The 21,223-nt window shown below is 40.0% G+C and overlaps 1 protein-coding gene across 42 annotated transcripts in view; it reads left to right on the plus strand.

Moving 5' to 3' along the window:
* nrxn3a (neurexin 3a) overlaps positions 1-21,223 on the plus strand; it is a 2,216,268-nt gene that overhangs the window by 863,460 nt on the left and 1,331,585 nt on the right. For 32 of the 42 annotated variants that reach the window (XR_012098174.1, XR_012098175.1, XR_012098176.1 and 29 more), the window contains one exon: positions 6,970-6,996. The exons of the other annotated variants lie outside the window; for them this stretch is intronic. Coding sequence is in view for 28 of the 32 variants with exons in the window: in XM_073039307.1 (XP_072895408.1) it covers positions 6,970-6,996 (27 nt within the window). In the remaining 4 variants the exon portion in view is untranslated. The remainder of the gene's footprint in view (positions 1-6,969; positions 6,997-21,223) is intronic. 42 annotated transcript variants of the gene reach the window in all.

Below are 21,223 nucleotides of genomic sequence, written 5' to 3' on the forward strand. Positions count from 1 at the left end.
ATGCCCAATACCCTGTGGCAAAGAACTCCACAGATTCACCACTCTCTAGCTAAAGAGATTCAAATCAAATCAAATCAATCACATCACATCAAGTTTAATTGTCATTCAGGCCATATATTGATATAGCCAAATGAGACAGCATTTCTCCATGGCCAAAGTGCAAAAACATACACGTGCATTGAAAATAATGAGAAAGGAAAAGAAAAAGAATATATTCATGTAAGAAAACACATTTTCTGTCTTAGACCCTGACCAACAAGACTCACAAATTGATAGTAACCAGCAGTCCAACCTGTAATTCCACTAATCCAACACTGGAGGGCACCACTGACAGGAGTGCCCATGCTGCAACTTGAGGCCTGCAGCTTGAGGACTAGTCCTCACTACAACTGAGGTGACACTGCAGCCTCGCTGTCTGTTTCACCACAAAACAAAGGAAGAAGGCTTGTGGCAAGCAATGACGAACAGGGTCTTGCAATCACAAAAGAAACATCCAAGACAGTCACTCACAGTTTCATTATAAGCTGTCTTCTTGCCAACTCATAGGCACCAACTCCGGTGCCTCCGAGTAGCAGGCAGCAGCATAGTCTGCACCCAGGTCAGCTCTTCCGAACCCAATCTAGCTTCTCCTGTGGCCCGACAGCCTGGCTCAACTCACCTTCCTCAGCCCAACAGCCCAACATGACTCCCCCTCCCCATGCCTGAATCAACTCTCTCCATCCATCAGGCCGACTCACCTTCTCTGAACCACTAACTGGTTCTTACAACACCCCGGTCACCCACTCTGAACAATGAGCAGCTCACTGATGCAATAGATCTGCTGTACATGTAGTTATTGGAGTCAAGAATAGTCTTATGATGTGTAAAAACACATTTAACAAAGAAAAACGTACCTTTGGTTGCCCCCAAGAGGCCGCTGTGTGTGTTCGCACCTCTGTTCTAAAAGGATGCCCCCTCTATTCTGAGGCTGTGTCCTTTGGTCTTAGATTCCCCCACCATCCTCTTCGCATCCACTCTAAGGCCTTTCAACATTCGATAGGTTTCAGTGAGGTCTCCCCTCATTTTTCTGAATTCCTGTGAGTAGAAGCCGAGAGCCTCGAACGTTTGTGCCTTGTGCCTTAATCTTCAAATTTCAAAGCTTCTCAAAGTAAATTTATTATCAAAGTACCTATACATCACAATTTTATTACAGTAGATACAAAGAAACACAATAAATCAATAAGGAAACTATTCACAAAGAGTGACAAACAACCAATGTACAATGCTATCATATAAGCATAATACAATTATGTTAATGTGCATTCCCACCAGAATCAGCCATAATCCTTATGGAAGAGAAGAACAAATGTGAAGGGCCAAATGTCTATTCCTTCTTGTACTTATCCATGTTTTGGAGTCATAGACCACTCCAGCACAGTTACAAGCATTCGGCCCATCTAGTCCATGCCATCCTGATCTTCAGCTTGTCTCATATACCTGCACCTGGACCAGAACCCTCCAAACCCCTCTCAACACGCGCCTGCTCAAAGTGATACAATCGAAACTGCATCTGCCACTTCCACCGGCAGATCTTCTCGTATTCCCGTCTGCTTTCTGAGTGAAGTAGCTCTCCCTCAGGGTCCTCTGAAATATTTCACCTTTCAAGTGTACATGTCACTATATGCTACCCCGAGATTCATTTTCTTGCAAGCATGCACAGTAGAAAAAGAAATACAACAGTATCACTGAAAAAAACTACATGTAGAGACTGACAAACAATAAAGTGCAAAAAAAAGGCAAGCTGAGCAAATACAAAAATACAAATCATAATAACAATGAATAAATAAGTAATAAATATTATTGAGAACATGAGTTGTAATGTCTGGGTTCTGGGCCAGCATCTCATGTTGAACCTTCTTCCTTTTCCCTCGCAGTAGTCTTCAAAACCCTTTTTGAACATATTTTATGAGCTTCAGTCTATTGATCATACTAGTGATTATTGAGAAAGTTTTAAAAGAACACAACCACGTTGCTTTTGCATCTTTTGCAAGCTGCCTACGTAACTGTTCTTCTAATTCTCCAACGATGATAAAGAATAGCTTTATTTCTCACATGTACATTGAAACACACAATGCAGTGACACGCATCATATGCATCAGCGATCAAAGCAGTTCCAAAGTGTGCAGGGGGCAGCTCGCAAGTTTTGCCATGCTTCCAGCCCCCACTAACGTATACCTTTTGAATGTGGGAAGAAATTGGAGCACCTGGGGGAAATCTACATGGCCATGAGGAGATGGTGCTAACTCCCTACAGACATCGGTGGGAACTGAACCCGGGTCGCTGGCACTATAAAGCAATACACTAACAATACTCCCGTGCTGCCACTAGAAAGAGATTACTATATATGATAATCCCATCAATGTGATTCTGTTTATTCCTTAGTTTTATCCACATGGAACCTCTTTAGATGAAACCTTCAGTATATCCTCCTTTAGTACCGTCACAATACCTTTCACCCCCCCTCTGCCTGAGGACTGCCCTCCATCTCAGCTGAACCTACGACAGCCCCAATCATTCCTTCCCTTCCCACAGCCGCTTTTCCATAATTGTAATAAAATCATAATACCATGTGACACTGAGATCTTATTGCTGGACTGCAAAGTGCCTTGAGGAAGGACAATTTCTGTTTTATATTATATCTATTATACGTCCATGTATTTGGTTTGGATTAGTCACAACTTTAATGACTGGCAGTACAGCCTTGAAAGGCCAAATGACCTAGACACTAGACATTAGAACACTACAGCACAGAACAGGCCCTTCGGCCCTTGATGTTGTGCCGACCCATATATTCCTTAAAAAAGAAGTACTAAACCCACACTGCCCCGTAACCCTCTATGTTTCTTTCATGTGCCTCTCCAAGAGGCTCTTAAATACTCCTAACGTTTTATATATTTTATATGTATATATAATGTTTTATATGTCTTAGCCTCCACCACCATCCCTGGCAAGTCATTCCAGGCACTCACAACCCTCTGTGTAAAAAAACTTGCCCCTGATGTCTCCCCTGAATTTCCCTCCCTTAACTTTGTACATATGCCCTCTGGTGTTTGCTATTCATGCCCTGGGGAACTGGTACTGGCTATCCACCCTATCTACGCCTTTCGTGATCTTGTAGACTTCTATCAAGTCCCCTGTTATCCTTCTATGCTCCAAAGAGGAAAGTCCCAGCTCTGCTAACCCTGTCTCAGAAGACTTGTTTTACAATCCAGGCAACATCCTGGTAAATCTCCTCTGCACCCTCTCCATCGCCTCCACATCCTTACTGTAATGAGGTGACCAGAATTGAACACAATACTCGTAAGTGTGGTCTCACCAGAGATTTGTAGAGTTGCAACATGACCTCTCTACTCTTGAACTCAATCCCCCTGTTAATGAAGCCTAGCATCCCATAGGCCTTCTTAACTATCCTGTCAACCTGTGCAGCGACCTTGAGTGATGTATGGATTGAACCCCAAGGTCCCTTTGTTCATCCACACTCTTAAGTAACTGACCATTAACCATGTTACTATTTCTATTCTGACTTATTTCTATTCTTAGTAACACACACACAAAATGCAAAAGCAGGGGTCCAAACCTGGGGTGAATAGGGTTAGTGGCATATAAAATGTTGGGAACCTCTGTGCTGGAGAAACTCAGCAGGTCAGGCAGCATCTATGGAGAGGAAGAAAGCACCAATGTGTCAGGTGGAGATCCTTCATTATGCCAGGATGGGAAGGGGGAAGAAGCCAGAGTAAGAAATTGGGAGGAAGGGAAGGAGTATAAGCTGGCAGGTGATTGGTGAGACCGGGTAAGAGGGAAGGAGGATGAAGTGAGAGGTGATAGGTGGTGTTGCATGAATGAAATCGCCAGAGAGAATTACTGGTAGGTACAAAGCAGCTTCTATATTCAACAAAATAAGGCATAGCAGGCATCATATGGAGACGCTTTCAGTGGAAAGGTCTGCTGGTCCAACAAGGGGCTCGATATTTATTTGCTAAACAAAGGACAATTCCATATTTACCAAGTATAGACAATACTTTCTTTTGAAGCTACGTAATAAATTTCACACCTTCTGATTCGCATCCACCCCACAGACGCCAGCAGTATCTGGACTGGGATCCACAGTTTTTAGGAAAACATTGTTCCAAATTAAATCCACAATACATTTTCAAGGAACAGAAGACTGGTGGCCAAAGCCATTTGCTAAATGTAAATGACCTAAACTTAAAAATCACTCTAACAGGTGGGAAAGGTAAATGGCTGTACAGGAAGGCATTAGATAGAAGAGGAGAGTGGACAATGGGAGAAAGGGAAGGAGAAGGGGCATCAGAGGAAGGTGATGGGCAGGTGAGGAGAAGATAAGAGGTAAGAGAGTAGCCAGATGGGGAATGGAAAAGAGAGATTGGGGAAGGGTAATTATTATTCCTATCTCTATTTGTATTTCATTGCTTGGGTTCTGCTGAGTGTTGCTGTTTATGATAATTAGATGTAAAGTTTATTCTTATCACCACTGACCCCTGAATTATTGATTCCTGATAGGAATGACCCCTTGAGATTTCATTAATATTAAATGAAGCATCTCCCAATTAATGCCCTGTCTGGAATCAGACGGAGAAAGAAATATTAAATAAATATTTGTTCTTTGTTCTTTCCTGATCCAGCAGTAAGAGGTATTTGCAAACAGAGGAAGCGCTTAGAAGTTATTTTTAAAAAACAGCTATTTTATGGAAAACTCATTAATCACTTAATAAAATACAGAAGGAGAGAAGAATACCAATCAACCAATCTGATAAAATGCCGCACAGAACTCCAGGTGTCTGATTCTACAATCGTCTCTCGCTCTCTCATGTCAGTCTCTCTTAGCACAGGTTGCAACCCCAGCCTAAGACTCCTCACTTGCACAAATAAATTGCCTCTTTTTTTTATGCCTTTCAGAACCTCAATCCTACGAAGCTTCCATTCAGTCATGTTACCAGTCTGTATCTTCTTATCCCTTGTAACCTCTGCCTAACTTAAAAGCAGAGACTGCTGAAGCACGTGCTTTTTTCACCATTATCTCACCTCAGAGCTGTGTATTTCTGTGAGTTCTCAAAACATTAGAGACAAATAGGGTCGGCGCTGAAAGCATACCTTCATTACAACACGGGCAACAAGGGTTCAATTCCCAGCGCTGCCTGTAAAGATTTTGTACGTTCTCCCCATGATCATGTGGGTTTACTCCAGGTGCTCTGGTTTCCTCCCAAAGACCTATGGGCTAGTAAGGTAATTGGCTATAAATCATTACCACATTACAAACTGACACCATTTTTGTCTTACAACCAGCACTTTGGTTTGTTTCAAAGAGAAATCAAATATGACTTCTGGAAAATTTAATTTTCTCCCCACAAGCTGACTGGGCAGAAAATAGTGATCGTGCTGCTGAGTCAGTTACCAGCATAGCTCGATGTCACATTCATTTGCGAATCACTCAGAATACATACGCATTAGTGTCCTGCTTTATTACCCTGTTCACATCATTTGAAAATGTTCTTTACGTGTAAGTAAAAATATTTTCTATATTGCTAATATCTTGCTCAGATTTAGTCCAGAATATATCGGCAAAATGGACGCCTTAATGATGGAAAGTTGGAACTGCAAACTCTGAAGGCGTTCATTTCTCATCAAAGGGCCCATACCACCTCTTGTTCCATCCAACTAACACATTAATTTTCAAAACTGCTCTCTAAACTGGCCATTTTTGACTTGGAGTTAAGATTCAGTTGGTTATCCGTGATGGTTTTTCAGGATAGGGACAATACAATGATGAAGGAAACCCATTATTCCCCAAAAAGGTATTGCGGCCTCTGTATGGTGATTGTGCCGAATGGTCCGCGGCTGTTTGCACCCACTTTTCTGTTGCGGTTGACGACACATGACAAACCTGGCCATGTGAAACTGAACCCAGATTGTTGACTCTCTCCCGTATTGTTGCTCAAGAATTTCTCTGCACATATCTGGTTTTCTCAGAGCTTGACTGATCTCAAATTTTATTTTGCAAAGCACGGCAAGACAATATTGTCAATTCTGTAATGTCTAAAATGAGAGAAGTATTGGCTCCCTACTTTAATTGGATGAATAATTGCAACAAATTAAACCTGCGATATGAAAAAAATCTTTTTACAATTATCAAAGTGAGCTGAGGCCATCTGATAAACAAGGATGATGCTTCGTAATTGGTGTCTATAATTTTGTACCTGCATATTTTTTAATTAAAAATGTCTTTGATTATTGGTCCTGTGAAAAGTATCAGCAAAATTTGTACTATCCTCAACAGATTCGTATTTTTTCCCCTTTAATCCTGTACTTTTTACTGAAGTTCTTGAGAAACCTGATAGATACTCAGAGATCACTGCTCCTGCCAATGTGCACCGCTCACCCATCTTCTTGCCAAATACTGTTCCCGTCTCTTCTCAGTGTATTTGATAGACTAGTTGGTCATGAGCGTGTGCAGTAGTTGGGCCAGTCTATCTTTGGGACATGCAATTGGAACGGTCCCCCCACTGGATCTTGGTTGAGCTTTCACATGGTTAGTTGTTTGCAAGTGGCCATTTTATGAAAAAAAAGAGTTGGTGGCGGGAGAGTGAGGGTGAGAGAAGAGTTTGGGGATAAAGATATGTTGACATTTATTCTAAAAGTAACGTAGGCTTCTGCTTCTGCAGTGGTTTTTGAAAGTGAGTATAAGGTAATGTGAAGAAAATGTGTAAGACTATTGTTGTATGAAAATAACCAGTCTATGTTTGGGTCTCATTTTTGTAAAGATACTTGCATATGTGAAGTGAAGTGTAAAGTAAAATGGCCACCTTCTTGCGTGTGTCTGTCCCCGGAAGGGTGGACTTATTGTTATTGGATGTCTGCAGCTGTTACCTTGAAGGATGCGATTTCATCTTTCATTTATTCTTCCCCGTCTAGACTGTATCAGGATTAACTGTAACTCCAGTAAGTTATTGTTCAAGTTTCATTTTGTTCTTAATGCTTTTATCATGTTTAAAAGAATTTATTATGTATGTTGTTATATCTTTAGAACACTGGGGAGAACTGGCAAGGTTGACTTTCTGAAAGTGCATAAAGTTAATTTAAAATAATCTACAGTCAAATCACATTTTACAAATACCAATTAAAATGTGTAAAATTTTCTTTTATCTATCACCTTGATATAGAATAGTAATTTAATTCTAAATATTCTTTGTGAATATGGGAGTTAATTAGGGTTACCTGACATTAATCAAGACTCAAATTATTGCTAACTGTTTTGTCAGCAGCAGGGTACGGTTTAATGATATTTGATTGTTCTAGTAACTGCCTGCATGTTTTCAATGGTCAGGGGAGTCATGTGATTAAAATGCTTCTATAGTCACAAAGGAAATAAGGGGGAAATCCTTCAACAAGCAAGTAAGGGGCTATTTGATTGGAGGTTCAAGAGGTTTGGAGTGTAGACTTACCCATGTCTAGATGACCCAGTGAGAACCAAGCACTTAACAGTCAGAAATTTTACAATTTTTCAGTGTCTCTAAGGTCACTTACTGTGTTGTATTCAATGACATCTTTGCAAATAGGAGAAACCTAACAAGACTGTTGGTCAGAAATAAAGATGAGTAAGCAGTCTGTGTGCATTGTGTGAGGTGTGAAGTGTTTACATTAGCCAGTCTGTTCGCATTTACCTTTACATGGCAAGCATAAATAATCCAGGCAGGCAGCAGCTGCTTATTTTCCAACAGAGTAGCTTGTGCATAGTCAAAAGTCCTTTTCACTATCTGGATTGTAAGGTAAGTATTCTGCTCCTGGATCTCCTGAGAAAATTACTGCTCTTAGGTTGCTGTTCTGTTTACATTTGAGTCAGGATTTTTCATTATTAAAGCTCCAAATTGGCTTTTTGTGCTGAACATTTAGATCATAAATATTCCATTCCTAAACAAATCACTGCATCTCAAACTATAAAGAAATTACTAACTACTCTTAAATAATATCAGTAGTTCTTACTGTCTTTTTTACAAACTAGATATGAATATCATGAATAATTTATTGTCCCAGTATGGAAGAAGCTACCACATTGGAGGGTCTAGGGTCATGTTATGGAACATATTCTAAAGGGGAACATTGAATCAGTTGGGTTTTTACAGCCATCAATTAAGTTCAGTTACTATCACTGAGACCAGCTTTTTTAAAGAATAAAATTCCAGATTTTAAAAAATCCCAGCTGCCATTGTGGATTTCAGTACGAAGAGGCGATTTCATTGAAACCTATTGAATATTGAAAGGCCCAGATAGAGTGGATGTGAAGAGGATGTTTCCAATAATGGGAAGTCTAGGAAAAGAGGGGACAGTCACAGAATACAAGGATGTCCTTTTAGAAAAGAGATAACAAGAAAATTCCTTAGCCAGAGGGTGGTGAATCAGTGGAATTCATTGCCACAGATGGCTGTGGAGGCCAAGTCCCAAGTCATTGCATATATTTAAAGCGGAGCTTAATATGTTCTTTATTAAGGGCATCAAAGTTTATTGGGAAAAGGCAGGACAATGGAGTTGAGAGGGATAATAAATCAGCCTTGATTGATTGGTGGAACACAGTTGATGGGCCAAAGGACCTAATTCTGCTCCATGGGTAATGCAATGACATAGATAGAGGATTGGTGAAAGGATGAGAAATAGAGTGGGTATGAAAGAGTTGTTTTCATGTTCAGGGACACTGGAAAGTGGGGTGGGGTTTTGCTAAGCCCCTACCATTCACAATCTATATAAATAATTTGGATATGAGGATCAAATTTAATGGCTGCAAAGTTTGCTGATGATTCAAAGTGTGTTGGTGTGTCTCAATGGGGCTTGAGCAAGAGACCGGGAGGCATCAAATAGATAGGTTCAGTGAAAGTGCAAGGGCATGACAGCTTGAATATAACCTAGAAAATTGGATGATGTGAGATCATCTGTTTTGGTAGGAGTGAAAATGAAAGCAGAGGCTTTTTTTTACACTAATTTGTGCACAGGTTTCCTTGTGCACAGTTTACAACATGAACACGTGAATGACACAAGAAGGCAAATGGTATAGTCAGAGGATTTGAGTACAATAGAAGAGACATCTTGCTCCAATCATGGAACGTGCTGGTAAAATCCCATGTCTGCTGTCCATATGGAAAGGAGGGTGATGGGCAGAGTTCAGCGATAGTTGATTTCTGGAATGCTGATGTTTTCTTTTGATAATAAATTAATCAAACTAGTCCGCTATTTTCAGTGTAGAAATATGCGGGCCAATTTAATTAAAACAATCAAAAGACTTGTGCAGCTGATGTGGGAATAACATTTCCTGGCTGCAGTGCTTAGAACCAGGAGTAACAATCTCAAAATAATAGGTCAGCAATTCAGTGGAGAAGTAGGAGTTCTCTTCATTCATGGGCAGCAAATTCTCTTTTTGCACTATTTATTTACTTTTCTAACTTTTATAGGAGTTTTTATTTCTTGCAATGCTGTGGCAAAACTTATGACAGTGATAATCAACCAGATTCTGATTCTGAAGTTTTCCGCCTGACGATGTTGTGGAGGCTGAGTCACCGAGAGTATTCAGGGCATAACCTCGTGGATTTTAGATAGCTGCTCCAGGGTTCAGACCTGAGGACTCAGTTTTGGTTTGGAATGCTGTTATTCACGTCAATTATTTGCATGATTTTGTATGTTTTTCTTCCTCTTGCACATCGAGTGTTGGTCTTTTATCTTTAATCATTTTCTCTTTAAATGGTTTCTTTCGAGTTTCTTGTTTTGTGGCTACCTGTGAGCAAGCAAATTTCAAGGTTGTATACATTCCTTGATAATAAATATGCTTGAATCTTGTGGGTTAGTGTGGGTCATACTTCAACTAACTTATCAGTGAGATCACACTTGGAGTATTGAGTAAAGTTCAATTTGTCCAGAGAAAAGTTTACGGAAAAAATGACGAAGATGTTAATGTGACTTAAGAGATTGAGTCCATAAGACCATAAGATATAGGAGCAGAAGTAGGCCATTCAGCCCATCGAGTCTGCTCCACCATTCATTCATGGGCTGATCCAATTCTTCCAGACATCCCCACTCCCCTGCCTTCTCTCCATATCCTTTGATGCCCTGGCTAATCCAGAACCTATCTAATTCTGCCTTGAATGCACTCAATGATTTGGCCTCCACAGCCGCTCGTGGCAACAAATTCCACAGATTTATCATCCTCTGACTAAAGTAATTTCTCTGCATCTCTGTTCTAAATGGATGTCCTTCAATCCTGAGTCATGAGGAAAGGCAAGCTGGACTGGGACTTCTTTATACCCCCTGAAACATCAGAGAGGTGACCCATAGGGGTATTTAAAATCATGAGGTATATAGTCTCGATCGGTGTGTATAACATCATATAGGTAGTGTGGATAGACTGATTGGTTCCCAAGGTGAAGTGGCTTATACAAGAGGGCATAATTTTAAGATGACTGGAGGAAAGTACAGGGGAAATGTCTGAAGTTTTTTTTACACAGAGTGGTAAACATGTGGAAAGCCCTGCCTGGGGCAGTGGTAGAGGCAGGTACATTAGGAACATTTAAGAGTCTCTTAGATAGGTATATGGATGAATAAAATGGAGCACAATGTGGGAGGGAAGGGTTAGATTGAACTTGGAATAGGTTAAAAGATTAGCACAACATTGTGGGCCGAAGGGTCTGTGCTTTGCTGTTCTGTGTTCCGTGCGGAGCATTGTTAAGGTGAATGGTCACAGTCTTTTCCCCAAAGACATTGGGGGGGGGGGGGGAGTCTAAAGCTAAAGGGCATAGGCTTAAGGTGAGAGGGGAAAGATAAAAATAAGTAACCTGAGAGGACAATTTTCAGGTGATGAGTGTATGGAAAGAGATGCCAGAGGAAGTGGTAGAGATGGAAAACTTACAACTTTAAAATGCATTTACACAGACACGTGAATAGGAAAAGTTTAGATGGATATGGGCCTAACACAGGTAAATACAACTAGTTCAAGCCTACAGCATGGTTGGCGTGGATGGGTTGACCAAAAATCTGTTCCCTTGTCCTACAACTCTGTGGCCATATATTAAGGGGATTGTGAGATATAGTGTTCATACAGAATAGTGGGAATCAATAAGGAAATCAGCTTTACTTGATGAATGACTGTGAAAATGAGAATTACAGTCAGCTGCATCCTTCATTCTTTATTTGCAGTGCCTATAAAAAGTATTCACTCTCCTTGGAAGTTTTCATGTTTTATTGTTTTACAACATTGAATCACTGTGGATTTAGTTTGGCTTTTTGACACTGATCAACAGAAAAAGACTCTCTTGTGTCAAAGTGAAAACAGATCTCTACAAAGTGATCTAAATTAATTACAAATATAAAACCCAAAATAATCCATTGCATAATATGACACACCAAATCATCACTGGTGCAGCCATTTGGTTTTAGAAGTCACATAATTAGTTAAATGGAGATCACCTGTGTGCAGTCAAGGTGTTTCAATTGATTGTAGTGAAAATACACCTGTGGCTGGAGGTCCAACTGCTGGTGAGTCAGTATCCTGGCATAAACTACACCGTGGAGACAAACGAACACTCCAAGCCACTCCCCGTGAAGGTTATTGAAAAGCACAAGTCAGGAGATGATATAACAAAATTTCCAAGTTACTGAATATCCCTTGGAGTACAGCTAAGTCAATCATCAAGAAATGGAAAGAATATGGCTCAGCTATAAATTTGCCTAGAGCAGGCTGCCCTCAAAAACTGAGTGACTCTGTGACTAGTGAGGGAGGCCACCAAGAGACCTATGACAACTCAGGTGGAGTTACAAGATGGGAGAGACTGTGCATACAACAACTGTTGCCCAGGTGCTTCACCCGTTGCAGCTCTCTGGGAGAGAGGCAAAGAGAAAGCCATTGTTGGCAAAAAAAATCCCACGTGAAATCTCAGCTCGAGTTTTCCAGAGGCATGTGGTAGACTCTAAAGTCAGCTGGAAGAAGGGTCTATGGTCTGATGAATCCATAATTGAGCTTTTTGGCATCAAACTAATTGCTGTGTTTGGCATAAGACAAACACTGCCCATCATCAAAAACTCACCATCCCTACCATGAAGCATGGTGGTGGCTGCATCATGCTGTGGGAATGCTTCATTGCAGCAGACCCTGGAAGGTTTGTGAATGTAGAGGGTAAAATTAATGCAGCAAACTACAGGGAAATCCTGGAGGAAAACCGGATGCAGTCTGCAAGAGAACTGTGACTTGGGAGATTTGTTTGCCACTAAGACAATGATCCCAAACATAAAGCCAAAGCTACACATAAAAACAACTAAGTTAATGTCCTGGAGTGGCCAAGTCAAAGTTCAGACCTCAATCCAATTGAGAATTCTTAGCTGGACTTGAAAAGGGCTGTTCACTCACAATCCCTATGCAATCTGGCAGAACTTGAAGAGTTTTGCAAAGAAGAACGGGGAAAAATTGCAGTGTCTAGATGTGTAAATCTGAGAGAGACCTATCCACACAGACTGAAGGCTGTAATTGCTGCCAAAGGTGCTTCTACTAAATACTGACTTGAAGTGCTGAGTAATTATGCAATTCATTATTTTGTGTTTAATAATTGTAATAAATTCAGACCAATTTGTTTACACTTTGACAGGAAAGAGTCTTTTTCTGTTGATTAGTGTCAAAAAAGCCAAATTAAATCCACTGTGATCCAATGTTGTAAAACAATAAAACATGTACACTTACAAGGGGAGAGAATGCTTTTTCTAAGCACTGTATATTTGCTGAGTGTTATTGTTTTAGTTTGACTATAAGATATAGTAGCAGAATTAGGCAATTTGGCCCATCATGTCTGCTTTGCCATTTCATCATGGCTGGGTTTGGTTAGGATAAGGGAAAAGTTGGGGGAACGTGAGAGAGTTCTTCTGGTCATGAATACAAATGCTAATATGTTTGCTTTTTCATGTTCGCTCTGCTGATGCCAGTGGAAATGATTCAGAGGAGATTATGACCAACCTATCTCTTAGATGCGCACATGGATGAAATGATAGTGGAAAGCTGCGTGGGAGGGAAGGGTTAGACTGATGCAGTAGATTTAAAGGTTGGTACAACATTGAGGGCCAAAGGGTCTGTACGGTGCTGTAATGTTTTATGTTTCTGTCAGCTTTCTTTATGACTAAAGAAAAGTTCCTCTGCCCATAGCTGCAGGGCATAAAAGGAAATCCCTAGCATACCCAGAAGGATTTCAGTTACTGATTCCTACGATGCAAATAGATTTACATTCAGTGACACCTCTTAAATTCTGCTGCCATTTCTTTGCCATCTATTGATCACCAGCTATTCAAGTACTTGAGGAACCCATATCCTTGGCAATTAGAACAAATAGGTGGCTGTGATCTACTTTAAAAGTGATTGATTTTGAAGTAGTCCACCTTTGATCTTGAAACTGCAGCATCTTGAATCTGGTAGCTAGTTCACAGAAGAAGTGGAAATTAATACAATCAGTTCCTTGGAGGGAAGTAATGTTTGAATGCTTCTGATGGCTGTTTTATTTTATTGAAACAAGAGGCCCTTAAAACCTCCTAGATATCAGTTCCCTTAGGCAATATAACCATTTATAGCCAATAATAATTCACATAAAGTAAAAGATCTTCAATATTTCTTTTGAAATTTTGTACAAAAAATTGTGAACATCAAGTCCTTCATTGTAATTTTTGAATTTATCAAGTTGCTGGGCTTCAGAGAGACAGTTGTTTAGATGGTGTTTAAATCTTTTATGAAGCTTTGGCATGAAGTTTGTAGTCATCAGACATACAAGATGAATTGTTACCTTCTTCCCCAGGACTTCAAGATTGAGGATAACTTATTTAGATTTTGGCTTTGTTAACAGTACGAGCCATTGATTTGACTGGGTGCCAGAGAGAACAAAGTGTCTTTAGGATAACTAGAGCTCAAAGAAATGCAACTGGATATGGATGAAGTTAGCAGAGCATGGGGTCATTTAAAACAAGTTTCCTCCTAAGCTGTGTAGATATCTGCTTTCTTTTAAAATAGATAAGACACGTTCGTATGGTTGTTATTTCTTGGTTATTCTACTAAACCTTTACATTGGCAGTGAGCTGCCCTCTTAAACTGTTGTGGTAAAACAGTGCCTTATTCCATATGTGTCAGATAGATTTCTTCCTCTCTCATCTCCTTTTTTTCCTTTAATGTTCACATGTTTCATTAGCCGATTACAATTTGCTGTAGTTTAAAATAATACAACTGTGATTGAGAAGATCGGTAGTTAGACTGAAGTAAGCTGGTACATCTCAGTCTGATGCTCCTGGCACTCTCCGAACAGAGGAATGCGCTTTTAGAATAGAGATGAGGAGGAATCTTTACTCAGAGAGTGGTGAATCTGTGGAGTTCGTTGCCACAGGCAGCTGTGGAGACCAAGTCTTTGTGTATATTTAAGACAGAGATTGGATTCTTGATTGGTCAGGATATGAAGGGTTTAGGGGAGAAGGCAGGAGATTGGGGCTGAGGAGAAAAATTGGATCAGCCATGGTGAAATGGCAGAGCAGACTCAATGGGCCAAGTGGCCTAATTCTGCTCCTATATCTTGTGGTCTTAATGCCACCTAAGGTCAGCACTGGAAGAACTTCTTGTGAAGTTCTCTTACTCTATGAATCACTTAAGCAGTGCAACTTATTCCATCAAACAATTTCTCTTTCAGAGCTGTATCGAAATGTACTTTCTTCCTGCTGCGGTGTCAAAAATGTATCATTCTGTTCTCTCTGCTCCTTGCAAATTGTCAGAAGCATTCAACATAGAAAAGAATCTTTTAGGCAATTGTTATGTATTTCATTTGTCAGGGTCTGGGCATTTCTGGTAAGGACAGTAATTAATCCCTGTCCCTGACCGACCCTTGATGGTGCTAAGTGAACAACTGTCTGAAACTATGAATTCAGAACAAATGAAGGAAACGTTTTAGAGTCAACACTTAAGGTGAATAACATTATTAACCAGTTGAGTTTTTTTGAAGACAGTTTGATATTTTCTTGTGGTCATCATTCCCAAGCCTAATAGCTCTAATTGTAAATTCCAAGTTACTCACAGGATTTAAATTTCATATTAGAACATAGAACATAGAATAGTACAGCACATTACATTGGCCTTTGGCCCACAATGTTGTGCCGACCCTCAAACCCTGCCTCCCTTATAACCCCCCCCCCCACCTTAAATTCCTCCATATACCATTTGCTTCCATCATTTCCCCTGGCAGCCTGTTCCAGGCACCTTTCAGAGAGGAAGTACAGGAGCCTGAGGATGCACACTCAACGTTTTAGGAACAGCTTCTTCCCCTTCACCATCAGATTTGTTTGGGGTCTATGAACACTGCCTCACTATTTTGCTCTCTTTGTTCACTATTTTTTAGATCTATTTTTACTGTAATTTATATGCTTTTTGTGTATTACGCTGTATTTCTGCTACAAAACAAATTTTATCATATTTTTCATTGACTAGGACTAGACCTGACGAAAGGTCTTGGCCCGAAACGTCGACAGTGCTTCTCCCTATAGATGCTGGCTGGCCTGCTGTGTTCCACCAGCATTTTGTGTGTGTTGTTTCAACATCCTAATGAATAGCTTCTGCGCCCTCACCACAGGTTTCATAACTTTCCTGAAATGCAGCAACCAGAATTGCATGCTATGCTTCAAATGTGGCCTAACAATGCAAGCAACTAACTGACTTTTTATACTCAGTGTCCCAACTGATGAGGGCAAGCATACCACAGGCTGCCTTTTATCATCCTGTCCACTTGTGTTACCAATTTTGGGGAGCTATGGACTTCTACCCTAAGTTCCCTATGTATGTCAGTGTTTCTAAGAGTCCTGCCATTGTTGGAAACCACTGTTTTTTTTTAATAGTACTTTTTATAAGATCTGTACTTTTCAACAAACTCATGTATTTTTCACAGTATGTAGTGGTTCATCCCCACTTACTGGCAGAAAGTGGTATAGCAGTTAAACTAACGATTTATCACTGGCTAAGTATGAGCATATTACCCACATGATGTAATTGTTTCAATTATTTAGCCTGTTAACTAGTTTATTTTCTCGTGGATATTTCCCTTATCTATAAAAGTGAGGTGCCATCTTTATTCCTTTACCTTCGTATACATACACCTTTTAGCACCATTTCTCAGCTCCTTATTCAGTTTGCTTGCTATGTGTTTGTTCTCCAAAATAAACTGAAATCTTGGAATTCAGAGTGCTCTTCATTCCTGACTCCTGGAAGAACCCCTAACGAGCAGAAACAAAACAGAGATTCAACAACCATAGCTTACAAGCATCTTCCAAACTTGTGTTCTTTCCACATAAAACACAAATGAAGCCATGATTGAACTCAGTCTTTTTAAAAAAAACCTTAAATCAATGGAAATGATCTTAGACCAAATTTACAGTGTGCATCATATGAATTGAAACACATAATCCAGTAGAGCAAAGTCCAATTTATCCACAACTAATATGTGTCGTTTTTGCAAAATGAAACATTTTGCATATTGGCTATGTTAGAAAGATCTTCACTCGTAGCAGACAGTGATGAAGGCCATCAAAGCTTGCAGCAGCATCTGGACCAGCTGGAAAATTGGAGTGAAAAGTGCCAGATGGAGCTGAATGCAACCAAGTGTAAGATGTTGCACTTGAGGGGGCCAGGGTAGGATTTACAAGTGCTGAATGGTAGGCAACTGCGGTATGCAGAAAAACAAAGGAACCTGGGAATACAGATCCACAATTTCTTGAAAGTGACATCACAGTTAGATTTGGGCCATAAGGTGCCTTTGGTACATTGTCTTTCACTAATCAGGGCACTGAGTACAGGAGTTGCGATGCTATGTTAAAGTTGTATGAGATATTGAAGTGGTCAAATCTAGAGGATCTCATCAGTTCCAGTCACCTACCTACAGGAAGGTATCAATAAGTTGGAAATAGTACATACAAAATTTACGTTGATGTTGCTGGGATTTGACGACTTGAGTCACAAGAAAAAGTTGAATAGGTTAGGATTTTATTTTCTGGAGTGTGGGAGAATGAGGGGAGACTTGATAGAGGTATACAAAGTTTAAGAGAGGTACGGATAAGGTAAGTGCAAGCAGAGATCTTCTACTGAGGTTGGTTGAGACTAGTACTACAGGTCATAGGTTTAGGTTAAAAGATGAAATACTTGAGGAGTCTAGAGGGGAACTCCTTCATGCAGGTGGTATGAGTGTGGGGCAAGCAGCCAGCAGAAAGGGTAGAGGATAGATACAAGTCCTAGACAAATTTGGATAGGTACATGAATGAGGGGTATGGAGAGCTATGGTGCAGATGCAGGTTGATGGGACTAGGCTTTGATGGCCTTCATCACTGTCTGCTACGAGTGAAGATCTTTCTAACATAGCCAATATGCAAAATGTTTCATTTTTCAAAAACGACACATATTAGTTGTGGATAAATTGGACTTTGTTCTACTGGATTATGTGTTTCAATTCATATGATGCACACTGTAAATTTGGTCTAAGATCATTTCCATTGATTTAAGGGTTTTTTTTAAAGACTGAGTTCAATTATGGCTTCATTTCTGTTTTATGTGGAAAGAACACAAGTTTGGAAGATGCTTGTAAGCTATGGTTGTTGGATCTCTGTTTCGTTTTTGCTCGTTAGGGGCTCTTCCAGGAGTCAGGAATGAAGAGCACTCTGAATTCCAAGATTTCAGTTTATTTTGGAGAACAAACACATAGCAAGCAAACTGAATAAGGAGCTGAGAAATGGTGCTAAAAGGTGTATGTATACGAAGGTAAAGGAATAAAGATGGCACCTCACTTTTATAGATAAGGGAAATATCCACGAGAAAATAAACTAGTTAACAGGCTAAACAATTGAAACAATTATTGGCACAGACTAGATGGGTCAATGAGCCTGTTTCTGGCTGTAGATGTCTATGACTTTGACTCAGTACATAGTAATTCCTTCTCTGTTGGAGAAATTGGAAATGGGTTCCAAGTTTGATTGTTTCAGGGATATCAATATTTTTTAAATCCAATTCCCTGGTACAAGAAAAGGTTGGTGGAAAGCAAACTTAGATGGGTTACTCACCTATTCCAACCCATTGTGTTTCTGCTATCTTCAGATCCAAGATCAATCCAGATAGAAGAAAAATAAAGTGCTTCACAACCAACAGGCTGAAGATCTAATGTGGGGAAACTAGCAGCCAATGTCTCCTCAATAAGAATGTACTAGTGACTGGATTATCTATTTCCTTTCATTGATAGATAAGCATAAGTTATCACTTCAAGAATGACCCTTGTTTTTCAAAATACTACCATGATTTTCTTCATACTTCTGAAAAGGCAGAGATGCTTAGTGTTTACAGAAGTCACCAACAATGAAGAACTAATTAGTCAAAAATTTGCAGGATGAATTTTTAGGCAGACATTTGTTTTTGATCTTTTTCCATCAGGTCTTCTGTCTTTCAGATATCAGATACATCTGCCATAATCACCCAATAGTCATTCTTAATTCATGAGTGGGAAAATGCTGCTGCTTAAACAAACAAAATTGTTAGAAGAATAATAATCCTAGGGCACTCTTAAGTATTTATAGTAATTTATTGTTGAAGGCCCCAGTCTTTGCACTTTCCCCATGGAGCAGAAGTAGGCCATTTGGTCCATGGATTCTGTTCTGCCATTGAATTATAGGCTGATCCAATTCTTTCAGTCATCCCCACTCCCCTGCCTTCTCTCCATATCCTTTGATGCCCTGGCTAATCAAGAACCTATCTAATTCTGCCTTGAATGCACCCAATGACTTGGCCTCCACAGATTTACCATTCTCTGACTAAAGTAATTTCTCTGCATCTCTGTTCTAAATGGACGTCCTTCAATCCTGAAGTTGTGCCCTCTTGTCCTACCATGGGAAATAACTTTGTTATATCTAATCTGTTCAGGCCTTTTAACATTTGGAATGTTTCTATGAGATCTCCCCTCATTCTCCTGAACTCCAGGGAATACAGCCCAAGAGCTGCCAGATGTTCTTCATACAATAAACCCTTTCATTCCTGGAATCATTCACTGAATCTTCGCTGAACACTCTCCATTGTCAGTATATCCTTTCTAAAATAAGGAGCCCAAAACTGCACACAATAAGACATAGGAGCAGAATTAGGCTATATGACCTATTGAGTCTGCTCCCCTATCCCATCATGGCTGATTTATTATCCTGCTCAAGCACGTACTCCTGTGTTCTTCTCATTATCTTTGACACCCTTGTAATCAAGAACCTATCAACCTTTACTTTAAATACCCTACTATGACTTGGCCTCCACATATTCACCAAACCCTGGCTGAAGAATTTCTTCCTCACCTCTCTTCTAAAGTGACATTCCTCTATTTTGAGCTGGGCCCTCTGCTCCTAGACCCCCTCCCCCAATTATAGGAAATGTCCTTTCCATATCCACTGCATCTAGAGCTTTCGATCTTCAATAGGTTTCAATGAGATCCCTCTCATTCTTCTAAACTCCAGCGAGTGCAACTCTAGAGCTATCAAACGTTCCTCATACATTAATCTTTTCATTACCGCAATCATTCTTGTGAACCTCCTCTGTACCCTCTCCACTGGCAGCATATCTTTTTTTCTCAGATAAGTAAAACTATTGAATGCTCCAAGTGTGGTCTGACCAATGCCTAATAAAGTCTCTGAATTGTGTCCTTGCATTTAGATCCTTCCGTTGCAGTCCTTGCCAATGAGTGAATATTTGTTAAATTGTTAATGGTTAGTACATGAAATAGACGACACACACACAATGCTGGAGGAACTCGGCAAGACAGGCTGTAACTGTGGAGGGAATGGATCATCAGTTTTGGGCAGATGTTGGAAATCCAGAGTAACATACAAAGTGCTGGATGAACTCGGCAAGTCGGGCAGCATCTGTGGAGTGGAATGCACTGCTGATATTTCAGACTGGGAGCAGATACATGATCTACAATACATTCAATGGGCATTTTAACTTGAGTTGTAAGCTTTAGGTTATTTAGTTTGCATAATTCTGATGAAAAGCTTTATAGTTACATTATTAATATCACTTCTGAGTTAAGTATGCATTTCACATTCTGAATACTTTTATTCCCATGGCATGTAATGGAATAAATGTCAGTATTGATTGTTTTCTATGGTCCACAGTCATTTGCTCTGTAACACCACTTGAAATAGTGTATGTAGCACAAATTGATGTGCAGGCTATCTCAGACATAAAAAAGCAGGATGGCTTTGCATCTCAATAATGCCGGAGCACTAAGATGCTGCCAGCACTTGCTGCCTGACCATCCAGAGTAAGCTATAGTTGTTCATGAGCAAAGTTTCTGGGCTGACAAAAATGTGAGGTGGTGGGATGCTCAAAAGTTGGGAAAGACCCTCTCTGGAGACGGTCTGTAATTAACAGTGAAGGGACCAAAAGATAGGGGAGCTCCAACTGTGTAGTATAAAAGGAGGCATTTGTAACTTCAGGATAAGTGTGATCAATTGGCTAGAAATTACAGTGCAGATCAAATTAATGCAACTTGTATCTCATAAAACCAGTTATTTAACAAGACTTACTTGATATTATCATCTTGTTAATTTGCCTTGTTCCTCAGCAGCTAATCATTTGAATACATTACAGATTCTTTTCAAGTTTAGCCATGAGTGTTGTCCATTTATCGAAAACTGGTGTAGAAAATAATAGTCCTGAGAAACGAATGAAGATGAAAAGAATTTATAATGATTTGTTCAAAGACTAATGTTGAACGTTTTTAAATAATATTGAGCTAATTCCAGAGAACTAAATGCCCTTGCTGTAGCTCCCAATTATGACTTTATTAATTTCCCTTATTTTTTCCTTTTGTTGTACCTGGATGTTCCATCCATTAAACTAATTTGCACAGAATATCGTAAGGCCAATTTCTTGCTGCACCTTATTTCTCATCTCATTAGCTATATAAACCAAGATTCTTGCCCCTGTTCATTCTGACTGCCATTGCCCCCCTCCCACAGCCCCCAGTGCTCAATCCTGAATTTAATTGCTCCATCAGTCAAGTTGGTCTCTTGAGCTACCACTGTCAGCGCGATGCTCCTACAACTCGGGGCATCAGAGATCAGAGCTCAATTCTGACAGCGTCTGAACTAAGAAGTTTGTACGTCCTTCCCG

This window comes from Hemitrygon akajei, chromosome 3, assembly GCF_048418815.1.
Source record: "Hemitrygon akajei chromosome 3, sHemAka1.3, whole genome shotgun sequence".
NCBI classification, from domain to species: Eukaryota; Metazoa; Chordata; class Chondrichthyes; order Myliobatiformes; family Dasyatidae; genus Hemitrygon; species Hemitrygon akajei.